Source organism: Phyllobates terribilis, unplaced genomic scaffold (genome assembly GCF_046119375.1).
Source record: "Phyllobates terribilis strain yellow unplaced genomic scaffold, ASM4611937v1 Scaffold_7__3_contigs__length_470593459, whole genome shotgun sequence".
NCBI classification, from domain to species: domain Eukaryota; kingdom Metazoa; phylum Chordata; class Amphibia; order Anura; family Dendrobatidae; genus Phyllobates; species Phyllobates terribilis.
Window position 1 is genome coordinate 131158046 of NW_027362767.1, and position 22712 is coordinate 131180757.

Consider the following 22712-nt stretch of genomic DNA (forward strand, 5'->3'; position numbering starts at 1 on the left):
TCCTCCAGCAACTGCATGGGGCTTTGTTACAACATGCATTATAGGAGCATTTGGGGATTTGGGCTTAGATCTGTGTGCCTTACAATTTAAAACAACTATCTCTCCATCCTGTTGTCACGGGTGTGTCAGAGGTGACAATCGCCCTGCAGTTGGTTGCAGGTGATCTCTACGTTTGGCATTAGAGACATATTCTTAGAGGCTGGCTGTCTCTAGGACTCAGCGGCTACCTCCCTCTTGCTAATTAGCTCCCTGGCCTGGGTGTATATATACCTGGTGTGTCTGAGAGGGAGGTGCCGGCTATATTCATTTCTACTTGTGAAGGCTTAGCAAGAGCAGTACTTCGTCCTCTCTGGAGCTTGAGGCCGAGTTCACATTTGTCTGGAGTCGTCTAAAGCTAAGCATTCTTCCCCTGTTTGTCTACCCTTGTTATCTATAGAGTTTAGCGGAGATCAACTAGTGCTTTTCTCCTCCCATCCCTAGCCTTAGCCATACGCCAGGGAAAGACAGAGCGAGGCACGCATGCGGCGATTGCTGAAGAGGCAATATAGGGACCTTAGTTGAGACAGGGTGACACTAAACCAGACTAGGAGGTCTCCACTCCCCCTTCCTTTCCCTAGAGTCTGGGCTCTCTTTCCCTCTTCCCTCTGTGTTGCACTTTGTCTTTCCCACACCTGGCGTGACATTTGTATTCTGTACGCTACATACTATACATGTCCACTGTCCTGGTCCATTATAGGGAGGAGGTAATGATGATTCTGTCTGATTAAGTACGTCCAGTCCATTGTCAAAGCATTCACACAACACTCTTTATTTCCTATCTTGGTCTCCTTACAACCCCCTTATTAATTACTTGCTCAGCTACATTTCTCCACTGTCCAGCTTCAACTATTGTCTAGTAAGCCACCATTTTGCTTCCATAAACAGCAATCTGCTTGACTACAGACCAGACCTCCCTGTGGGGGGAATTTCAGCCTTTTCAACATTCTTTTGCAATCAGTTATGGCATCCTTGCCTTCACATTATCTGAACACTCATCTTGCTGTCTTACCTTTTTAAATGTATCTGTATCCATTTACTCCCAAGCTACTCAGGTCTGGCTCTAGGCACTTTAACACCCTGGAACCCTATATAGGTTCTAGCACAGTTGGTTTCATATGCAGGTAGGCACGAAAGACATTAAAAACCCTATAATTAGTAAATAGTGTCTCACCAAAGCCACTTGAAACCCTATAAAAACTCAGTAAATAGATTACAAGATACCCTTCTGTTGAGTTGATCATTCCCAAAACCCAAATAAGACATGGCAGCATTAGCAGTCCTCCAAATACAAGTATATTATATTTCGCACTCATACATTGATCCGATCAAATCCATATAGTTCACAAAGGCATAGGTAACGCTTCCCAGTTCTTGGACCAGACTATTTAATTAATATTATTTATTATTATTATAGCGCCATTTATTCCAATTCATTCCATGGTGCTTAACATGTGAAAGGAATATGCATAGCACAAACAATTACAATAAATTTTGAACAATACAAGTCAGTGACTGGTACAGGAGGAGCGAGGACCCTGCCTGCGAGAGCTCACAATCTACAGGGATATTTAATGCAAAATAATTCACCCAGAATGGAGGTGGACCAATCTCACAGTAAAAGTGAAACAATTGTAAAAATAAGCTTCTTACCTTATGCTGCTGCTTTTGAATTAATTTTTAATGGAGGGTCCATTCTCGCTGGAGATCCGGATGTTATAATGCGCGTCTGATCCCGGGTTTCGGCACCAAATTCTGTTAACGAAATACAACATCTTCAGTACCTTTCGAACTCCAAATTAATAAATTTGTTAAAGAGCACATGGGAAATGAATTCAGCACAACCTTGTATGGTGTGCTCAGGACTTCTGCTTAATTAGCACATGCAGGCACTTTAAATAGGGTCACAGACAAAGGAAAAAGTTCTCTCTGAACTATGAGCCAATAAAAATGTGAAATTTCCTCAACCATCAGTGTTACTTGATCACCATTATGCAGGGGTTATAAGACAAGATTGATACCACAGTCACAAAATGGATTCTGTTCTCTCACAAAACGGAACTCTAGGTTATTAAAGAGGACTTTTTGCTTACTAAAAAATGTAGTTAAATATTCTGCAAAAATCCCTGATTCTGCCTCTTTGTTTTCCGTTTTGCAGTGCATTGCTCCTTTGTAGAGATATTCACATTTGTTTCTCCTGGAGCACAGTATGTGAAATTTCTGCTGGCCCAACTGTGCATTTCTTCAGTGTCCTTTCTGGGGGTGGGAGCTTTCACCTCTCTCTCCCAGATGCTACCAATCACTGCTCAGCAGCTGATCCAGCAGTCTCAGACGTTGCCAATCACAATTCTGGAGGGAGGGAAGGAAGTGCACGCCCCCAGAGAAAACTGAAGAAAAGCCTAGTTGGGCTGCACCAGAAATTTCACATACTGCGCTCCAACAAATGTGAATATCTCTACAATGGAGCGTTGTAACACAAAACAGAAAAGAGCCGCAGAATTATGGGAGCTCAGGGATTTTCACAACGTACTTAAAGGGGTATTCCCATCTCCAAGATCTTATCCCAATATGGAGTAGGTGTAATAAAAATAATATTAGCAAATACCTCCAATTAGAAATGTAGTATAGTTTTTATGATTTGTTATGTCTCTTTCCTCATGTTCAAGCATTGCAGGACCTTAGGTATCCATGGTTACGACCACTAGCAACTATTTAACTCACTATATCAGTGGACGTAACCATGGATACCTAAGGTCCTGCAATGCCTGCACTTGAGGAAAGAGACATAGCGAATCATAAAAACTATACTACATTTCTAAATCGAGGTATTTGCTAATATTATTGTTATTATTACACCTACTACATATTGGGATAGGATCTTGAAGCTGGGAGTACCCCTTTAACTCAATTTATTGAGCAAGTGACCTTTTTTCCATACATTTATAATTTTTTTTTTCTCTGTTTGTTATTTAGTGTTTTTTTTTTGTCTATGATAAAAAAGACTCGGATAGCAATTGGACCACAATTGATTTGAAGTCAATACAGAAATATAATTCCAAAGAATTAACTTTTTCTTGCTATGTCTTCTGGACATTCTTTATTTTTCAAAATATTTAATTATATTTTTAATTGTTTCTGCATATTTTATCTATGTTTTTATGGATCCCATACACATTAGAGTAAAGCTGAAAAAATAGCAAATTTCTACCATAATGAATGATCGTCAGCTGGGTGGGTGAAATTACTGTAAAAAACCAAGGTTGGGCATGTTGGATTTTTTCGACTGATGTTCAGCACTGGTTGAATCATCAACCGAAAAATCCAATTTTGACATATATTTTGGTCCATTGGCAAACGATCAATGGTTTTAATCTAATGTGTATGGGGGTTCGTTAGGACACACATTGTGCTGGGGAAGAGGGAGTATATTCCAGACATTTTGTATAAGTAAAGTTTGGAGATTGTGGTAATGATGATATGGTTTTAAAACAGCGTGATCAAATGTAGCGTCAGCCTAAAAAATTTCATATTCAGTTCTATGTAATGGCAATAATTGTATAAATACTCTTCTATAAAAGTTGACATCATACTGTACCAACCCTAGCTCTAGATTCATGTGGACCCCTCATTTTTCCATATATTCCTTCACAGACAAATCCCAACCTGACACAGAAATGCATGACCTTTTTCTAGTTGTGTGGCCAGGAAGCTGGACGACATTCTTATGTAGGACATTTGGAAACATCCTTAGGAGTATTGTATTTAGTTATACTGGACGTAGACACCATTTGCTTGCTGTTTGGGTAGTGAAATTTATAGGATTAATTACTAACTGGTGTATAATTATGTACGATCTCTACACAGTGCAGTATATGTTGTGTTTATATTTTTTTTTTAACAGTGTTTGAAATGTTTGTGAAATTTGCAGAAACTACTCAGAAACAATGTCTTACCAAATCTATTTTTTTCATGTTTGTTAGGTATTCCTAACCATGGACAAACCAGACAAATGGTAAGATAATGTTCATTTAAAGAGAAACCAAAACTTCCAATGCAATTAGCTTGAAGTGGTTCTGTGCACTTGAAATTCAGCACATTTTTTTGTTCTTTTTCTGACTTTTTTTTTTTTACTTTTTTTTTTTATTATTAACCAATCGAGGGTTTAATTAAAGATTCCCGATGTTAAATTTTGATTTTAGAATATGGAGTTTATTTTTTTTTTAGATGTAGCATTTTTTTTTTCTTTACACCATCACATAGATGTTTAAATTTTATGTTTCAAAAACTAAGTAGCTTATGTTTACTACAAAGTCTTGTTCGTGTGTGATGTGGCAGGATGTATCTTTCTCTAATGCTAGGTACTGCTGGGAAGATTTAGCCTAGGAGTAGAGAGGAAACATATGTTACCTGCCTCCATACTGTCATCATCTAAAATTGTCCATACTTCTTAATAGTCGTTCAAGCACAGAGGTTTTCTAGCGACTGATGGCTAATAATCAAACTCTGGGACGAGTATTCATGTGTTCTCCAGAACAGAAGAAGCCACTGCCAGATGCTTCTGGCAGTGGCCTATCTACCTGGAGAGCAAAAGAATCTGACGTTTGAATTTAAACTACCCGATACTTCTTCTACTGGCAGCGGCCTATCTAGTCAGAGAACTCAAGGATCTGGCGTTTGTATTGAATTGCTCGATATCTCCACTTTTGGCAGCGGCCTATCTAGCCAGAGAACGAAAGCATCTGGCATGTGAATTTAAACTGCCCGAAATGTCTTCTTTTGGCAGCGGCCTATCTAGCTAGAGAACGAAAGGATTGGGCGTTTGAATTTAAGCTGCCCGATACTTCCACTTATGGCAGCGGCCTATCTAGCTAGAGAACAAAAGGATCGGGCATTTGAATTTAAGCTGCCCGATACTTCCACTTATGGCAGCGGCCTATCTAGCTAGAGAACGAAAGGATCGGGCGTTTGAATTTAAGCTGCCCGAAATGTCTTCTTTTGGCAGCGGCCTATCTAGCTAGAGAACGAAAGGATTGGGCGTTTGAATTTAAGCTGCCCGATGCTTCCACTTAGGCCGCTACCATATCTAGCTAGAGAACAAAAGGATCGAGCGTTTGAATTTAAGCTGCCCGATGCTTCCACTTATGGCAGCGGCCTATCTAGCTAGAGAACAAAAGGATCGAGCGTTTGAATTTAAGCTGCCTGATACTTCCACTTATGGCAGCGGCCTATCTAGCTAGAGAACGAAAGGATCGGGCGTTTGAATTTAAGCTGCCTGATACTTCCACTTATGGCAGCGGCCTATCTAGCTAGAGAACGAAAGGATCGGGCGTTTGAATTTAAGCTGCTCGATACTTCCACTTATGGCAGCTGCAGCATATTGGTGCCTTATTGAGACATAATCCTCTAGATAAACATCGACAAGTGGAATAGTATTTTTTTTGCTTTTCTGTGTCATTAGGTAGTAAATAAAAAAACACTTTAGCTCTGCATGCACCGAATGACTGTTTTGTATAAGTATCTTTTTCTTCATGGAAAACACCTCTATACTTTACTTACCCTTTACAGTGCCGTTGTCAGCACTTCATGGCGTCATTTCTGACATCTTTTTGAATGTCTTTTGCATTTGCTTTTTTGCCAGCATTTATTTTTTTTTTTTTTTAATTCCATATATAAGATAGTGACGGCTGACAAGCTGACGTCGCCAGAAGAATGGGCTGGTCACTTCTTTTTACTGCTTCTCGACTTTCGAACCTCAAGCATCCATTTTTAGTTTCCTCCCTGTCTAGAAAGATTTTTTGTTTATTTTTTCCAGTGACATACCCATTTTTTTTCTTGGTAATGGTTAATTAATTTTATATTTTTAGAGATCAGACTTTATCAGACCCCACATATGCTTTTTTTTATTATTTCCTTTCTTTTTGGACTCGGAATTTCTTTTATATTCTTTAATGTTTCTTAGAAATGTTTTAAACTATTTTTTTTACTCCCTCCAAGGGGAGGATAGGGGATAACTTGATTTTTGGAGAATAACTTCTGTATACTCTTCCTCTTTAGTTATATTTCAGCCTGTGGTGACTACTCCCGACGGATTCCCAAGCTATAGCACCTTTCCGACATTTTTTATTTATTTCACTGTTGGAGTGATGTCCCTAATACAAGTTCCCTGCCCCTAGTAAAATACTACCAGCGCCGACAAAGGGGGGAGGAAAAGGATGTTAATCCGCTTCTTCATCATTGTCCAGACTGTCCATGATGGTAGGCTGTGGACTGACATTTCTTGGCCAGCCACAAAGCACTCTAAATGTTGCAAAAGGCTTTCAGGACAGCCTTAAAAGGGTTGTTCGGTGCTGCTCACTTTCCACGTTGGGAGGTAAGCACTGCTGATGACATTGCAGTTGCACATAGTTGCCGGGATGCATATACCCGATTGCCAGATATTGTGCACTTGTCCTATTCATGCACACTTATCTTAAGGTTTGTCAGATGCGACACCGTTGAAGAATGCTCAATACCTGCCGATCATGCACATGTCCCAGAACGTATCTGCAGATGTCATCAGCTCATGCACGATACCTGCCAATTAAGCACTCATTCCAACAAAGACCTGTTGAGGGGCATGACTAAGCTGGGTGGACACAGGGAGTATCTTTTACTTATTATGCAGCTATGTATTCTCCTATTTGCTATCATGTAAGAAACGTCTAAACTTGTGCACGGTACGCCCATTTTCACAAAGGGTATAAATAAACGAGAGCTCCAGAACTCTTTGAAGAATGTTGGAAATCGCAAGTCGGTGTATTTCTCTGTTCTCTGAATCCCATAAACTTCTAAGTTGGCGTTAAAGCTGCATTACACCTTTAATATATGATCCTCAGGAAAGCGACCATAAAACACTGATGATGCTATTAGGGCTGTCCCCAGTCTTGAGCTCATTTTTCGGGGCATCCAGCAGTGCTTGTGTAAATGACATTGCTAGAGGAGGTGCTAGGGTGTTTCAGCGAATAGGCCCTTTTGGACATGATCTGGTATTCAACGGCATGTCTTTGGAGAAATATATCTTCTAGCAAAATAACCTGTGGGCACAAATAGTTCCAGCTGTGGTTGGAGTGTGTGCTGGGATCATGGAGAACTGGGCCGACTTCGCTGTCGGCTACAGGCTCTACCGTAGGGACGGGCTGCACCTCAATGGGGAGGGTGCAGCGGTGCTGGGGAAGAAGATGGCTAATAGGTTGGAGGAGTTTTTAAACTAGAGATGGGGGGGGGAAACCAAGGAAGTAGGTGGGATGTGAGGCAAGCAAGGGGGAAGGGGAGAAGTGAATATAATGAGGGTGGAGAGGGGGGTGGGGATAGTACAGTTAGATCGTTAGAGAAGAATAGGATGCTAAATAACCCCAAAGTTTTATCTTGCATGCTGACCAACGCAAGAAGCCTGACCAATAAGGCGGATGAGCTGCGGGCGCTTATATCGGAGGAGAGGTATGACATCGTAGGTATAACAGAGACTTGGCTAGACGATAGCTACGACTGGGCGGTAAATTTATTAGATTATAGTTTATTTAGAAGGGACCGGAAACAGGGGAAAGGCGGAGGAGTCTGCTTATATGTAAAGTCATGTCTAAAACCCAGACTAAGGGAAGATATAGGAGAGGGAGAAGAGGGGGTCGAGTCCATGTGGGTAGAGATAGAGGGGGCAAAAAATAATAATAAAATATTACTGGGGGTCTGCTATAAGCCACCAAATATAACAGAGGAGAATGAGAAACTGCTATTAGGACAAATAGACAAAGTAGCAAAACATAATGAGGTGATTGTAATGGGGGACTTCAACTACCCGGATATTGACTGGGAAACAGAAACCTGTAGATCGCAGAAAGGAAAAAGGTTCTTGACAAATATCAAGGATAATTATCTCTCCCAACTTGTGCAGGAACCAACGAGAGGGAAGGCCGTGTTGGACTTAATATTGACTAATAGGCCTGTTAGAATAACTGAGGTACAGATAGGGGGGCACCTAGCTAATAGCGATCATAATATTATCAATTTCAAAATGCCCTTCAGTAGGGTTATCAATAAGGGAACAACTAAAACATTAAACTTTAGGAGGGCGAAGTTTGATCAGCTGATAGAAAACCTTCAACTTATAGACTGGGACAAAGTTCTTAATCAAGGAAATACGAATAGTAAATTGGAAACCTTCAAAAGAATTCTGAATACTCAGTGCGAGAGGTATATACCGTATGGGAATAAAAGGGCCAGAAATAAGAGGAAACCAATATGGTTGAATAAGAACGTAAAAGGGGCGTTAAATAGCAAAAAAGAGGCATTCAAGAGATTAAAACAGGAAAACAGCAAGGAGGCACTAATGTGTTACAAGGAAAAAACGAGAACCTGCAAAAAACAAATAAAAATAGCAAAGGAGGAAACAGAGAGACGTATTGCTAGGGAAAGTAGATCAAATCCCAAACTGTTCTTTACGTATATAAATAGTAAAAGGATTAAATCGAATAATATTGGACCGATAAAAAGTGATGAAGGCAAAATCATAGAGAAAGATGAGGATAAAGCTAATCTATTAAATAAAATTTTTTCGTCAACTTTCACAAAGGAAAAAGAACTAACAGGCGAAATGAGAAGTGACAAGCTTAATCCTCCACTAAGTATGACAAATCTAACCCAAGCTGGGGTACAGAAACGCCTCAGTAACATTAAAATAAACAAATCACCAGGACCTGATGGCATACACTCACGGGTACTAAGGGAACTAAGTAATGTGATAGACAGACCGTTATATCTTATATTTAAGGACTCTGTTGAGACTGGGTCTGTGCCACTTGATTGGCGACAGGCGAATGTAGTGCCAATATTCAAAAAGGGAGCGAAAAGTGACGCCGGAAACTATCGGCCGGTGAGTCTGACGTCCGTTGTGGGCAAAATTTTTGAAGGCTTTATTAATGAGGCAATCATGGAGCATCTTGATGCTAATAATCTATTAACCCCGAACCAACATGGATTCATGAGGAATCGCTCCTGCCAAACAAACCTGATTGACTTCTACGAGGAGGTTAGCTCTCGAGTAGATCAGGGGGAACCAGTGGATGTCGTGTATCTCGACTTCTCAAAAGCGTTCGATAGCGTGCCACATAATAGGTTGGTATACAAAATGAGAATGATGGGGCTGGGGGAAAATGTCTGCAAGTGGGTAGCTAACTGGCTAAAGGATAGAAGGCAGAGGGTGGTTATAAATGGAATATACTCAGATTGGGTAAGCGTCACTAGTGGGGTACCACAGGGGTCTGTACTAGGCCCAATGTTATTTAATATCTTTATTAACGACATAGTCAACGGGATAAATAGTAAAATATCAATATTTGCAGATGACACAAAGTTATGTAAAACAATTAATACAAAAGAGGACAGTGCAGACCTACAGAGGGATTTGGATAAGCTGGGTAGGTGGAGCATTAAATGGCAAATGAGGTTTAACGAGGAGAAATGTAAGGTCATACATATGGGAAGGAAAAATGGAAGTCACCAGTACTCACTGAATGGGAAACCATTGGGGAATTCAGAGATGGAGAAGGACTTGGGCATCTTGATTGATAGCAAACTAAATTGGAGTGCCCAAAGTCAGGCCGCTGCTGTAAGGGCAAACAGGGTAATGGGATGTATCAGAAGAGGTATAGCTGCAAAGGATGAGAACATTGTTCTTCCACTGTACAAAGCACTGGTCAGACCACACTTGGAATACTGTGCTCAGTTATGGGCCCCAATATAGAGAAAGGATATAAATGAGCTTGAAAAGGTACAAAGGAGGGCAACAAAATTAATAAAGGGAATGGAGGGACTGCAATACCCAGAGAGGTTGGCAAAACTAGGACTATTCAGCCTGGAAAAGAGAAGGTTGAGGGGGGACATAATAAATGTGTACAAATATGTTAGGGGACAGTATAGAGACCTTGCCCGGGATTTGTTCAAAAGGAGGGATATTACGGTAACAAGAGGGCACTCACTAAGACTGGAAGAGAAAAGGTTTCAGCACCAGCATAGGAAGGGGTTCTTTACGGTAAGAGCAGTGAGAATATGGAATTCACTGAGTGAGGAGACGGTAATGTCGGATTCACTAAACCAGTTCAAGCGGGGACTGGATGCATTTCTAGATACCAGGCAGATTTCAGCATATACTTAAAAATAGAATAAAATAGTAGGTTGATACAGGGATTTATTCTGACTGCTGGTTTCAGAGTCGGGAGGGAATTTTTCCTCAGGTGAAGATTGGCTAAATCATTTGGGGTTTTTGCCCTCCTCTGGATCAACTTTAGCAATTACAGAACTAACAGGTCGAACTTGATGGACGCAAGTCTTTATTCGGCTTTACTAACTATGTAACTATGTAACTTTAAGTCTTTTGCTCAGATGAGCTTGTGGCTAGTGTTCCCTTTCCAGTTGAGTTTGGGTCCTCCTGCTGATGTTTTCTGGCAACCTGTTAATGCCAGGTGATATACTGATTGCAGGGGTAGGAGCTGTCCCAATTACTCCAGAGAGGCAGGAGAAAGAGGCAGGGCGTGGTCTGGCTTGCTTAAAGTGAATCTGTCAGCAGGTTTTTGCTACCTCATCTGAGAGCAGCCTGATGTAGGCAATTAGAAGCTGAATCCAAGGATGTATCACTTAGATTACTGGGTGCAGCGGTTCTGACACAATCAAAGCTTTTAGATTTAGCATGAAGCAGAGCTGAGGAAGCTAACTCCGCCCACACCAGGCTCTCCATGTACAAAGTCCATAGATAGTGAGGTGCTTATTTGCCGGACTAGTCCGGCAATGTTAATCTCTTAGTGATAAATCCTTCATCGTTAGTAAACAGCACATAGTTTGACAAGTGACACATCCTTGAATTCAGTATTTCAGCCTTCTATCTCTTTCTGTGTCCAGATTCCTCCAAAAACCTGCTAGCGGATTCCCTTTAACAATGTTACATTTTTCCAATGTTCAGTCGTGTGTGCAGTTTTGATAACAGCGTGAACTCTTGGCCTTGGCTAGTTGGTGGCTTTGAACTGATTAGTAGTATAGGTTATGCAACTCAAAGTGATGCTTAGACCTACGATGCATCTCACCTGTTCAGTTTATATGTATTTGATTAACAGTTAAAAATGTATTCCAAAAATTGAAAGTTATCACTTATTCAAATAAATTGATAACTTGCTGAAAAGTGAGGGTCTGGCTGCCTGGATTCATCATGAATATATCAGTTTCTAAGACCGGGGATTTGAAATGTCCCATAGGAATGTTCATTGACTATCGGACTGTCAGAGATCAGTCACATAGGCAACAAGTGAAGTATTTTATTGGGGTCAGTGACATCCCAGCAGTCGGACCCTCACCATTAGCAAGTTAGCTGTTATATGGGTAAATGAGAACTTTTGACTCTTTAATGAATGGCACCTTGGGTGGAATTACAGAGCTGAAGTTGCTTTGTAGCTCTTACATTACAGAACGTGATGTCTATTTTGTTTTTAAAAAATTAGCATAATGGAAAAATTAATAACAATATCAATTTTGAGGAAAACTATTTAGAGCCACCAAGGTCAAATCATTTGGCAAATATCTGGCTTCATATTTGTTTTCACATGCGGCCAAATAGGTCCACTCATTTTTGCCTATTTGAAGCTCTGTGTTCATTTGGCAAGTAGGCCCCGGTGTGGGTCTCCGGTACTCCTTAAGGGCATTTTTCACGGGGCAATAATCTACTGAGCAAGTGTTCGGGCAAACCTCACAATAGCTGAAACTTATACGTGCAAGCTAACAAGTGCTGATCAACCTTCTATATTGTTAATCAGTGCTTGATTCAAGCAACTTGTCAGCCCTAGTAAAAGAAGCAATCAGTACCCCCCATCCCCCATAAAAAATAACTAAGCAAAAAAATCTGTTAAACTAGCATGTACTAAAAAAAGGCTCATTGGCTATAGCATATACAAGACTGTTCACACTTCGGGTTCCTGAATAGAAGGGACTCTCTTTAAGCACTATCGAGTCTTACGATTGTTGTAATATCGCTAAATCGTTGTGCCAGGTATCAATCGGGTAAGAGATATATGACTTGGTCATACCTCGGATAGATTTTTATACAAATGTATATTGAGTAGAGGAAATATACTGTATTGATTTAAACAGGACCTGGCACTTGCTACAAGAAATTAAGTTAAATTCCTAAGCTCCCTTGATTCTGCTGTGATATGCACATTTGTTTCTACTGGAGCGTAGAATGTGAAATCCCTGCTTGCAAACAACTGTGAGTTTCTTCAGAGTCTTCTCCAGGGTCATGCGTTTTCACCCCTCCCTCCCAGACCGCTGCCAGTGTAGTATGTGAAATCCCTGCTTGCAAACAACTATGAGTTTCTTCAGAGTCTTCTCCAGGATCATGCGTTTTCACCCCTCCCTCCCAGACGCTGCCAGTGTAGTATGTGAAATCCCTGCTTGCAAACAACTGTGAGTTTCTTCAGCTTCTTCTCCAGGGTCATGCGTTTTCACCCTTCCCTCCCAGACGCTGCCAGCGTAGTATGTGAAATCCCTGCTTGAAAACAACTGTGAGGTTATTCAGAGTCTTCTCCAGAGTCGTGCGTTTTCACCCTTCCCTCCCAGACGCTGCCAGTGTAGTATGTGAAATCCCTGCTTGCAAACAACTGTTAGTTTCTTCAGCTTCTTCTCCAGGGTCATGCGTTTTCACCCTTCCCTCCCAGACACTGCCAGCGTAGTATGTGAAATCCCTGCTTGCAAACAACTGTGAGTTTCTTCAGAGTCTTTTCCAGGGTCGTGCGTTTTCATCCCTCCCTCCCAGATGCTGCCAGCATAGTATGTGAAATCCCTGCTTGCAAATAACTGTGACGTTCTTCAGAGTCTTCTCCAGGGCCGTGCATTTTCTCTCCTCCCTCCCAGACACTGCCAATTAAAGCTTGATACCTATAGTCTGTTTAGATCAGCAGCCGAGTTCTGAGTGGCAGCTTCTGGAAGGAATAAGTGAAAGCACCCTCACTCAGAGAGGGCTCTGAAGAAATTCCAGTTGTGCTGCAATCAGAGATTTCACATTCTGCACTCCAGTAGAAACAAATGTGAATATCTCTGCAGTGGAGCGGTGCAGCACAATATGGAAAAGAGTGGCAGAATCAGGGGTATTTAGCTTTATTTTTTATACAAGTGACAGGTCCTCTCTAAATAATTGAATAAAATGTGAACACCTCATATTGCTTCCAGGAAATGTCATTAGGTTTTTAGAATTGTGTTTTTCTTCTTTTTCACAAGGGACCAAACCGAAACTTACTGCTCAATGGGAAATCCTACCCAGCAAAGGTCAGATTAATCCGAGGTGGCTGTCTGCCTCCAGTCAAGAGGAGGCAGATGAACTGGATTGATGCACCGGATGATGTTTTTTATATGGCGACAGAAGAGACAAGGTAGGTGCCATTACCATAACTGACTGGAGACGTCCTGATGTTCTAAGGCTCGGAGCGGAGATTAGTGGCCAGTCTACATGGCCATTGTTTATTTTAGATCTTGGAATCTAGAAATTTTTCTTTTATCTACTTTTTTTAAAAAAAATAATAAATCATACCCAACGCCTGAATATAAGTTCATATTCTTTTGCAGTGATTAATTGTACTATTATAATCCCCCCACCCCGGTTATACCCCCATTCAGTAATCAGCCACCACTTCCCTCAGATTATAATCACATACTCCCTGTTACATAATAATTAATCGACCCCCATAGGACGGATAATAATAGGATGATTGCTGGGGGTCCGACCACAGGAGGGTTCCTGAACCCGGTCCTCAATAAAGTATAGGTGCACATACTCTGCCTCCGCTCCTTACATTTTATATGGGAGTACAGTGCTCGACTATTTCCGGCAATCCCCTAGACCATGCATAAAGGAGAGACTGAGCATGTGCTCTTTGGCCCCATTAAAAACGGAGCTGCAAAGTGTCGCTTCCAGAATCGTTGGGTGTTGAAAGATCAGACCCCCAGCAATCAGCAAGTTATCGCCTATTCTATGAATAGTGGATAGCTTAATTTTGGGGGAATTACCCTTTAAACACCCTGCATCCCCACCACAGATTAAAATAACACCATATACAGTGCAACATACCTGAGTGCTTCTGTAATGAGTGATCCATTTCACCTCTGTCTCGGCCATGGACAGTGTTACACTCCGGCAGGAAATGTGAAAAGGCTTCTTGCTGCGTGGCCACATCTTAAAGATTCATATGTAGTAAATGCTTCTTAGACCGTTTATAAAGCATCCATATGCAGTACATGCTCCTCAGCCCCTGTATACAGCCTCCATATGCAGTACATGCTCCTCAGCCCCTGTATACAGCCTCCATATGCAGTACATGCTCCTCAGCCCCTGTATACTGCCTCCATATGCAGTACATGTTCCTCAGCTCCTGTATACAGCCTCCATATGCAGTACATGCTCCTCAGCCCCTGTATACAGCCTCTATATGCAGTGCATGTTCCTCAGCCCCTTTATACAGCCTCCATATGCAGTACATGCTCCTCAGCCCCCGTATACAGCCTCCATATGCAGTACATGCTCCTCAGCCCCTGTATACAGCCTCCATATGCAGTACATGCTCCTCAGCCCCTGTATACAGCCTCCATATGCAGTACATGCTCCTCAGCCCCTGTATACAGCCTCCATATGCAGTACATGCTCCTCAGCTCCTGTATACTGCCTCCATATGCAGTACATGTTCCTCAGCTCCTGTATACAGCCTCCATATGCAGTACATGCTCCTCAGCCCCTGTATACAGCCTCCATATGCAGTGCATGTTCCTCAGCCCCTTTATACAGCCTCCATATGCAGTACATGCTCCTCAGCCCCCGTATACAGCCTCCATATGCAGTACATGCTCCTCAGCCCCTGTATACAGCCTCCATATGCAGTACATGCTCCTCAGCCCCTGTATACTGCCTCCATATGCAGTACATGTTCCTCAGCCCCTTTATACAGCCTCCATATGCAGTACATGCTCCTCAGCCCCTGTATACTGCCTCCATATGCAGTACATGTTCCTCAGCTCCTGTATACAGCCTCCATATGCAGTACATGCTCCTCAGCCCCTGTATACAGCCTCCATATGCAGTGCATGTTCCTCAGCCCCTTTATACAGCCTCCATATGCAGTACATGCTCCTCAGCCCCCGTATACAGCCTCCATATGCAGTACATGCTCCTCAGCCCCCGTATACAGCCTCCATATGCAGTACATGCTCCTCAGCCCCTGTATACAGCCTCCATATGCAGTACATGCTCCTCAGCCCCTGTATACAGCCTCCATATGCAGTACATGCTCCTCAGCCCCTGTATACAGCCTCCATATGCAGTACATGCTCCTCAGCCCCTGTATACAGCATCCATATGCAGTACATGCTCCTCAGCCCCTGTATACAGCCTCCATGTGCTGTATACTCTCCTAAAGCTTCTGTATATACAGCCTTCATCAGCAGACTATCACTCATCAGCCCCCATATACAGTGGGTACGGAAAGTATTTAGACCCCTTTACATTCTTCACTCTTTGTTTCATTGCAGCCATTTGGTAAATTCTAAAAGGTTCTTTTTTTTCTCATTAAAGTCCACTCTGCACCCCATCTTGACTGAAAGAAATAGAAATGTAGAAACTTTTGCAAATGTATTAAAAAAGAAAACCTGAAATATCACATGGCCATAAGTCTTCAGACCCTTTGCTCAGACACTCATATTTAAGTCACATGCTGTCCATTTCCTTGTGATCCTCCTTGAGATGATTCTACTCCTTCATTGGAGTCCAGCTGTGTTTAATTAGACTGATAGGACTTGATTTGGAAAGGCACACACCTGTCTATATAAGACCTCACAGCTCACAGTGCATGTCAGACCAAATGAGAATCATGAGCTCAAAGGAACTGCCCAAGGAGCTCAGAGACAGGATTGTGGCAAGGCACAGATCTGGCCAAGGTTACCAAAGAATTTCTGCATTACTCAAGGGTCCTAAGAGCACAGTGGCCTCCATAATCCTTAAATGGAAGAAGTTTGGGACCACCAGAAGTCTTCCTAGACCTGGCCGTCCAGGCAAACTGAGCAATCGTGGGAGAAGAGCCTTGGTGAGAGAGGTAAAGAACCACCCCAAGATGACTGTGGCTGAGCTCCAGAGATACAGTAGGGAGATAGTTGACTTTGTGGAACTTTCTCCCATCACTGCAGCTCTCCACCAGTTGGGCCTTTATGGCAGAGTGGCCCGACGGAAGCCTCTCCTCAGTGAGAGACATATGAAAGCCCACATAGTTTGCTCAAAAACACATGAAGGACTCCCAGACTATGAGAAATAAGATTCTCTGGTCTGATGAGATGAAGATAGAACTTTTTGGTGATAATTCTAAGCGGTATGTGTGGAGAAAACCAGGCACTGCTCATCACCTGCCCAATACAATCCCAACAGTGAAACATGGTGGTGGCAGCATCATACTATCGGGGTGTTTTTCAGCTGCAGGGACAGGACAACTGGTTGCAATTGAAGGAAACATGAATGCGGCCAAGTACAGAGATATCCTGGATGAAAACCTCTTCCAGAGTGCTCTGGATCTCAGACTTGGCCAAAGGTTCACCTTCCAACAAGACAATGACCCTAAGCACACAGCTAAAATAACAAAGGAGTGGCTTCAGAACAACTCTGTGACCATTCTTGACTGGCCCAGTCAGAGCCCTGACCTAAACCCAATTGAGCGTCTCTGGAGAGACCTGAAAATGGCTGTCCACCAACGTTCACCATCCAACCTGACGGAGCTGGAGAGGATCTGCAAGGAAAAATGGCAGAGGATCCCCAAATCCAGGTGTGAAAAACTTGTTGCATCATTCCCAAGAAGACTCATGGCTGTACGAGCTCAAAAGGGGGCTTCTACTCAATACTGAGCAAAGGGTCTGAATACTTATTCTAACTTATTATTATTATATTTTTCTTTTTTTTAATAAATTTGCAAACATTTCTACATTTCTGTTTTTTCCAGTCAAGATGGGGTGCAGAGTGCACTTTACTGAGGAAAAAATTAACTTTTTAGAATTTACCAAATGGCTGCAATGAAACAAAGAGTGAAAAATTTAAAGGGGTCTGAATACTTTCCGTACGCACTGTATAGTCTCCATATGCATTACATGCTCTTCAGGCCCTGTAAACAGTCTCCATCTGCAGTACATCACTCTTATATACAGCCATCGTTGCAGTACATCACTTCTAAGCCACTATAAACAGCCTCCATATGCACTACATGCTCCTCAGCCCCTGTATACAGCCTACATATGCAGTACATGCTCCTCAGCTCCTGTATACAGCCTCCATATGCAGTACATGCTCCTCATCCCCTGTATACAGCCTCCATATGCAGTACATGCTCCTCAGCCCCTGTATACAGCCTCCATATGCAGTACATGCTCCTCAGCCCCTGTATACAGCCTCCATATGCAGTACATGCTCCTCAGCCCCTGTATACAGCCTCCATATGCAGTACATGCTCCTCAGCCCCTGTATACAGCCTCCATATGCAGTACATGCTCCTCAGCCCCTGTATACTGCCTCCATATGCAGTACATGTTCCTCAGCCCCTTTATACAGCCTCCATATGCAGTACATGCTCCTCAGCCCCTGTATACTGCCTCCATATGCAGTACATGTTCCTCAGCTCCTGTATACAGCCTCCATATGCAGTACATGCTCCTCAGCCCCTGTATACAGCCTCCATATGCAGTGCATGTTCCTCAGCCCCTGTATACAGCCTCCATATGCAGTGCATGTTCCTCAGCCCCTTTATACAGCCTCCATATGCAGTACATGCTCCTCAGCTCCTGTATACAGCCTCCATATGCAGTACATGCTCCTCAGCCCCTGTATACAGCCTCCATATGCAGTACATGCTCCTCAGCCCCTGTATACAGCCTCCATATGCAGTACATGCTCCTCAGCCCCTGTGTACAGCCTCCATATGCAGTACATGCTCCTCAGCCCCTGTATACAGCCTCCATATGCAGTACATGCTCCTCAGCCCCTGTATACAGCCTCCATATGCAGTACATGCTCCTCAGCCCCTGTATACAGCCTCCATATGCAGTACATGCTCCTCAGCCCCTGTATACAGCCTCCATATGCAGTACATGCTCCTCAGCCCCTGTATACAGCCTCCATATGCAGTACATGCTCCTCAGCCCCTGTATACAGCCTCCATATGCAGTGCATGTTCCTCAGCCCCTTTATACAGCCTCCATATGCAGTACATGCTCCTCAGCCCCTGTATACAGCCTCCATATGCAGTACATGCTCCTCAGCCCCTGTATACAGCCTCCATATGCAGTGCATGTTCCTCAGCCCCTTTATACAGCCTCCATATGCAGTACATGTTCCTCAGCCCCTTTATACAGCCTCCATATGTAGTTTATTGCTCCAAAGCCTTTGTATACAACCTTAATGTGCAGTATATGCTCCTCAGCCCCTGTATACAGTCTCCATATGCAGTTAGTTACTTCTTAGCCTCTGTATACAGCCTCTATATGCAGTACATGCTCCACAGTCTCTATATACAACATCTATGTGCAGCATATGCCCCTCAACCTCTGTATACAGCCTCTACTTTCATTTATGCTCCTCATTGCCTGTTTTCAGCTTCCTTCTGTAATAGATGCTCCACAGCCTCTGTATACAGCCTCCATCTGCAGAACATGCTCCTCAGCCTCTGTATACAGCCTCCATCTGCAGAACATGCTCCTCAGCCTCCATATGAAGTACATCGTTCCTGAGCCCTTGTGTACAATCTCCAAATGCAGTACGTACTCCTCAGCTTCTGTATACAGCCTCCGTGTGCTGTATACTCTCCTAAAGCTTCTGTATATACAGCCTTCATCAGCAGACTATCACTCATCAGCCCCCATATACAGTGGGTACGGAAAGTATTCAGACCCCTTTACATTCTTCACTCTTTGTTTCATTGCAGCCATTTGGTAAATTCTAAAAGGTTCTTTTTTTTCTCATTAAAGTCCACTCTGCACCCCATCTTGACTGAAAAAAAAAACAGAAATGTAGAAATTTTTGAACATTTATTAAAAGAGAAAAACTGAAATATCACATGGTCATAAGTATTCAGACCCTTTGCTCAGACACTCATATTTAAGTCCCATGCTGTCCATTTCCTTGTGATCCTCCTTGAGATGGTTCTACTCCTTCATTGGAGTCCAGCTGTGTTTAATTAAACTGACAGGACTTGATTTGGAAAGGCACACACCTGTCTATATAAGACCTCACAGCTCACAGTGCATGTCAGACCAAATGAGAATCATGAGCTCAAAGGAACTGCCCAAGGAGCTCAGACAGGATTGTGGCAAGGCACAGATCTGGCCAAGGTTACCAAAGAATTTCTGCATTACTCAAGGGTCCTAAGAGCACAGTGGCCTCCATAATCCTTAAATGGAAGAAGTTTGGGACCACCAGAAGTCTTCCTAGACCTGGCCGTCCAGGCAAACTGAGCAATCGTGGGAGAAGAGCCTTGGTGAGAGAGGTAAAGAACCACCCCAAGATGACTGTGGCTGAGCTCCAGAGATACAGTAGGGAGATAGTTGACTTTGTGGAACTTTCTCCCATCACTGCAGCTCTCCACCAGTTGGGCCTTTATGGCAGAGTGGCCCGACGGAAGCCTCTCCTCAGTGAGAGACATATGAAAGCCCACATAGTTTGCTCAAAAACACATGAAGGACTCCCAGACTATGAGAAATAAGATTCTCTGGTCTGATGAGATGAAGATAGAACTTTTTGGTGATAATTCTAAGCGGTATGTGTGGAGAAAACCAGGCACTGCTCATCACCTGCCCAATACAATCCCAACAGTGAAACATGGTGGTGGCAGCATCATACTATCGGGGTGTTTTTCAGCTGCAGGGACAGGACAACTGGTTGCAATTGAAGGAAACATGAATGCGGCCAAGTACAGAGATATCCTGGATGAAAACCTCTTCCAGAGTGCTCTGGATCTCAGACTTGGCCAAAGGTTCACCTTCCAACAAGACAATGACCCTAAGCACACAGCTAAAATAGCAAAGGAGTGGCTTCAGAACAACTCTGTGACCATTCTTGACTGGCCCAGTCAGAGCCCTGACCTAAACCCAATTGAGCGTCTCTGGAGAGACCTGAAAATGGCTGTCCACCAACGTTCACCATCCAACCTGACGGAGCTGGAGAGGATCTGCAAGGAAAAATGGCAGAGGATCCCCAAATCCAGGTGTGAAAAACTTGTTGCATCATTCCCAAGAAGACTCATGGCTGTACTAGCCCAAAAGGGGGCTTCTACTCAATACTGAGCAAAGGGTCTGAATACTTATTCTTACTTATTATTATTATATTTTTCTTTTTTTTAATAAATTTGCAAACATTTCTACATTTCTGTTTTTTCCAGTCAAGATGGGGTGCAGAGTGCACTTTACTGAGGAAAAAATTAACTTTTTAGAATTTACCAAATGGCTGCAATGAAACAAAGAGTGAAAAATTTAAAGGGGTCTGAATACTTTCCGTACGCACTGTATAGTCTCCATATGCATTACATGCTCTTCAGGCCCTGTAAACAGTCTCCATCTGCAGTACATCACTCTTATATACAGCCATCGTTGCAGTACATCACTTCTAAGCCACTATAAACAGCCTCCATATGCAGTACATGCTCCTCAGCCCCTGTATACAGCCTCCATATGCAGTACATGCTCCTCAGCCCCTGTATACAGCCTACATATGCAGTACATGCTCCTCAGCCCCTGTATACAGCCTCCATATGCAGTACATGCTCCTCAGCCCCTGTATACAGCCTCCATATGCAGTACATGCTCCTCAGCCCCTGTATACAGCCTCCATATGCACTACATGCTCCTCAGCCCCTGTATACAGCCTCCATATGCAGTACATGCTCCTCAGCCCCTGTATACAGCCTCCATATGCAGTACATGCTCCTCAGCCCCTGTATACTGCCTCCATATGCAGTACATGCTCCTCAGCCCCTGTATACTGCCTCCATATGCAGTACATGCTCCTCAGCCCCTGTATACAGCCTCCATATGCAGTGCATGTTCCTCAGCCCCTGTATACAGCCTCCATATGCAGTACATGTTCCTCAGCCCCTGTATACAGCATCCATATGCAGTACATGCTCCTCAGCCCCTGTATACAGCCTCCATATGCAGTACATGCTCCTCAGCCCCTGTATACAGCCTCCATATGCAGTACATGTTCCTCAGCCCCTTTATACAGCCTCCATATGTAGTTTATTGCTCCAAAGCCTTTGTATACAACCTTAATGTGCAGTATATGCTCCTCAGCCCCTGTATACAGTCTCCATATGCAGTTAGTTACTTCTTAGCCTCTGTATACAGCCTCTATATGCAGTACATGCTCCACAGTCTCTATATACAACATCTATGTGCAGCATATGCCCCTCAACCTCTGTATACAGCCTCTACTTTCATTTATGCTCCTCATTGCCTGTTTTCAGCTTCCTTCTGTAATAGATGCTCCACAGCCTCTGTATACAGCCTCCATCTGCAGAACATGCTCCTCAGCCTCCATATGAAGTACATCGTTCCTGAGCCCTTGTGTACAATCTCCAAATGCAGTACGTACTCCTCAGCTTCTGTATACAGCCTCCGTGTGCTGTATACTCTCCTAAAGCTTCTGTATATACAGCCTTCATCAGCAGACTATCACTCATCAGCCCCCATATACAGTGGGTACGGAAAGTATTCAGACCCCTTTACATTCTTCACTCTTTGTTTCATTGCAGCCATTTGGTAAATTCTAAAAGGTTCTTTTTTTTCTCATTAAAGTACACTCTGCACCCCATCTTGACTGAAAAAAAAACAGAAATGTAGAAATTTTTGAACATTTATTAAAAGAGAAAAACTGAAATATCGCATGGTCATAAGTATTCAGACCCTTTGCTCAGACACTCATATTTAAGTCACATGCTGTCCATTTCCTTGTGATCCTCCATGAGATGGTTCTACTCCTTCATTGGAGTCCAGCTGTGTTTAATTAAACTGATAGGACTTGATTTGGAAAGGCACACACCTGTCTATATAAGACCTCACAGCTCACAGTGCATGTCAGACCAAATGAGGTTCAAGAGCTCAAAGGAACTGCCCAAGGAGCTCAGACAGGATTGTGGCAAGGCACAGATCTGGCCAAGGTTACCAAAGAATTTCTGCATTACTCAAGGGTCCTAAGAGCACAGTGGCCTCCATAATCCTTAAATGGAAGAAGTTTGGGACCACCAGAAGTCTTCCTAGACCTGGCCGTCCAGGCAAACTGAGCAATCGTGGGAGAAGAGCCTTGGTGAGAGAGGTAAAGAACCACCCCAAGATGACTGTGGCTGAGCTCCAGAGATACAGTAGGGAGATAGTTGACTTTGTGGAACTTTCTCCCATCACTGCAGCTCTCCACCAGTCGGGCCTTTATGGCAGAGTGGCCCGACGGAAGCCTCTCCTCAGTGAGAGACATATGAAAGCCCACATAGTTTGCTCAAAAACACATGAAGGACTCCCAGACTATGAGAAATAAGATTCTCTGGTCTGATGAGATGAATATAGAACTGTTTGGTGATAATTCTAAGCGGTATGTGTGGAGA

The 22712-nt window shown here is 43.1% G+C and overlaps 1 protein-coding gene across 6 annotated transcripts in view; it reads left to right on the forward strand.

The window, feature by feature from the left end:
• Positions 1-22712, forward strand: part of MTA1 (metastasis associated 1) — a 133994-nt gene that overhangs the window by 108186 nt on the left and 3096 nt on the right. For 3 of the 6 annotated variants that reach the window (XM_073639150.1, XM_073639152.1, XM_073639151.1), the window contains exons 18-19: positions 4017-4048; positions 13327-13478. In XM_073639150.1, the coding sequence (XP_073495251.1) occupies positions 4017-4048; positions 13327-13478 (184 nt within the window). The remainder of the gene's footprint in view (positions 1-4016; positions 4049-13326; positions 13479-22712) is intronic. The other 3 variants (XM_073639154.1, XM_073639157.1, XM_073639156.1) reach the window with 1 other exon arrangement.